Raw genomic sequence first — 2,227 nt, 5'->3', positions numbered from 1 at the left:
CCGATGTCATGATCCGCGGCGACCTCGCCCGCACCGCGCCCTCCAGCTCCTCCTCCTCCACCTCGGGGCGGCAGCGCCCCCGCCAACAACACGGCCGTCGCCATCGGGCCGCTACTGCTTTCCTGAGCCGCGGCTGCATCCTGCGTCCCCCAGGGCGAGTCTACAAAGGGGTGCGCCCTCCCCGACCCCGCTGTTTTCCGATCCGATTGCAGAGAAAGAAGAAAGCGAAAGAGACAGACGGACGACCGGCTGACTCGATCCTTAGCGCCTTCACATACATGCCTCTCCGCCTCGGCGACCACGTCTTCGTCGGCCAGGGCAGCGTCGTGCAGGCCGCGACCGTGGGCAGTCACGTCTACATTGGCCACGGCGCCGTCATTGGCGAGTTTGCCATCATCAAGGACTACGTCCGCGTCCTCGAGGGCAGCGTCGTGCCGCCCAACATGGTCATCCCGAGCTTCAGCATCGTCGGCGGCCAGCCCGCGCGTGTCATCGGCGAGGTGCCCGAGGGGGGGCACGATGCCTTTGAGCTGGAAGCTCTACAAGACGGTGGGAAACAATCCGCAGCCGATGAATGCGTAGCACCTGTCTCTGGCGCAATTTCTTTTTTCTCTTCCTTCTTTTTGGTGCAATCGATACCCTTTTGTGTTGTTATCCTGGGACATGTCAATACAACTTCGAACCTGTTCTGTCAGGTGCTCATGTGCCGTCGGGATGATGTCCAGGCAGTCATTTCACAAGACAACAAACTTGACTCTCGACTGTATGTGATGATGATCATGGTGTTGGGCCGAAGAATAACCCGCCATGGTTCCAGCACAGCCACAAATGGCTGTACGCACTCAAGTCATGTATGTCTATGATCCGGACGCCTCTCACGGCCCCAGAAGTGTTCCCCGTACTATGCAATGCACAAATATGATGGCGCGGGGTGTCTCTCCTTCCGCACCCGACGGACCCATAGAGCCCTCTGTGACATGCAGCTGTCCCTCAAACTCCAACCGATAAACACATCCCAACGCCAAATGTACCCATGCAGTCCTTTCCCTTGCCTGCCTGCCTGTCTGCCTGCCGTATCTAGTCCTCGCGCTCCATGTCGCTGTCGTCGCCGCTGTCCGTCATATCGACAGGCTTGTGGCCCTCGTGCTCGGCCATCTCGCGCCACGTGCTCCAGCTGAGCATGCCAAACGCAATCATGATCATGAAGCCGCCGAGCATGGCGGCGCCGCTGAGCGGCTCCCCCGTGACCATCCAGTCGGTGAGGGCGACGAGGAAGATGGTCAGCAGCGACGCGACGCTTGACAGCACGGGGCTCGTCAGGCTGATGAGCACGAGGAACGAGCCGGCAAACGTGGCGTTGGCAATGACGGAGAAGAAGAGCATCCACGCCGTGTGGCCCGTCGGCAGCGCGAACGTCTCGAGCCCCGTCCAGTGGAGCAGCGGCAGCGGCACCCAGAGCACGCAGAGGGTGAAGAGGCCGATGCACGAGCCGAACGTGTTGGCGAAGACGACGCCGCGCAGCGGCGCGCAGCCCTCGGGCGGGCACGCCCACCGCTTGTAGAGCACCTCGTAGAGGCCGTAGAGCACGGACCCCACGCCGATGACCATGTTGCCGAGGAACCGCTCGCCGGCGGCCTTGGTGGCCGCGGCGCCGCCATCGTCGGCGCCGGCCTCGGGTGCCTTTTGGTCGCCGTACGCGACGACGAGCACGCCGATGATGGCCACGATGACGGCAATCGACTTGTCGAGACGCAGGGGCTCCTTGAGAAGCGGCACCGAAAAAACGTAGGCGAAAAACGCCGAGCAGTTGTAGATGGCCGTCAGATCGGAAGGCGTCGTCAGATCGACGGCGACGTACCACGAGAGGCCGGCCACGGTCAGCGCCATGGTCACAAAGACGGTGGTGCGCACGAGATAGGCCAGTGCCGAGGGCCGCGGGACGGCCGACGGGCGTGACCAGTCGAGGTCTTGGGTCTGCACCATGATGGAGGTGCTGCGGAGCAGGCCGACATGGCGGCGCCAAAACGTGGCCCAGGGCACGTTGTATTGCTGGATGCGCAGGCAGAGCAGCTGTACGGGCCAGAGCAGGGACCACGAGCCGTGCGTGAGGTAGAGCATGCAGTAGGCCTTGTTCCAGCCGAGATCCTGCTGAACGTAGGCCGACAACTCGGTCTGCACGACAAAGGCGACGAGGCAGAGGACGAGGAAGAAGGCGGCAAATGTGTAT

General features: G+C 62.5%; 2 protein-coding genes across 2 annotated transcripts; one reads left to right on the top strand and one right to left on the bottom strand.

The window, feature by feature from the left end:
* Positions 1-278: 278 nt before the first annotated feature.
* VDBG_02109 (dynactin subunit 5) lies at positions 279-718 on the top strand (the record flags this gene model as incomplete). Its single annotated transcript, XM_003007875.1, has 2 exons — positions 279-549; positions 696-718. The coding sequence occupies 2 exons, from the start codon at positions 279-281 to the stop codon at positions 716-718; spliced, it is 294 nt and encodes a 97-aa protein (XP_003007921.1).
* Positions 719-1,077: 359 nt separating this feature from the next.
* VDBG_02108 (conserved hypothetical protein) lies at positions 1,078-2,118 on the bottom strand (the record flags this gene model as incomplete). The annotated part of the gene is made up of 1 exon (XM_003007874.1): positions 1,078-2,118. The coding sequence occupies one exon, from the start codon at positions 2,116-2,118 to the stop codon at positions 1,078-1,080; it is 1,041 nt and encodes a 346-aa protein (XP_003007920.1).
* Between the last annotated feature and the right edge of the window lie 109 nt (positions 2,119-2,227).

This window comes from Verticillium alfalfae, genomic scaffold (assembly GCF_000150825.1).
Source record: "Verticillium alfalfae VaMs.102 supercont1.2 genomic scaffold, whole genome shotgun sequence".
Lineage (NCBI taxonomy): Eukaryota > Fungi > Ascomycota > Sordariomycetes > Glomerellales > Plectosphaerellaceae > Verticillium > Verticillium alfalfae.
Note: the sequence above shows the minus strand (reverse complement) of the source record. Positions and strands in the feature narration are given on the sequence as shown.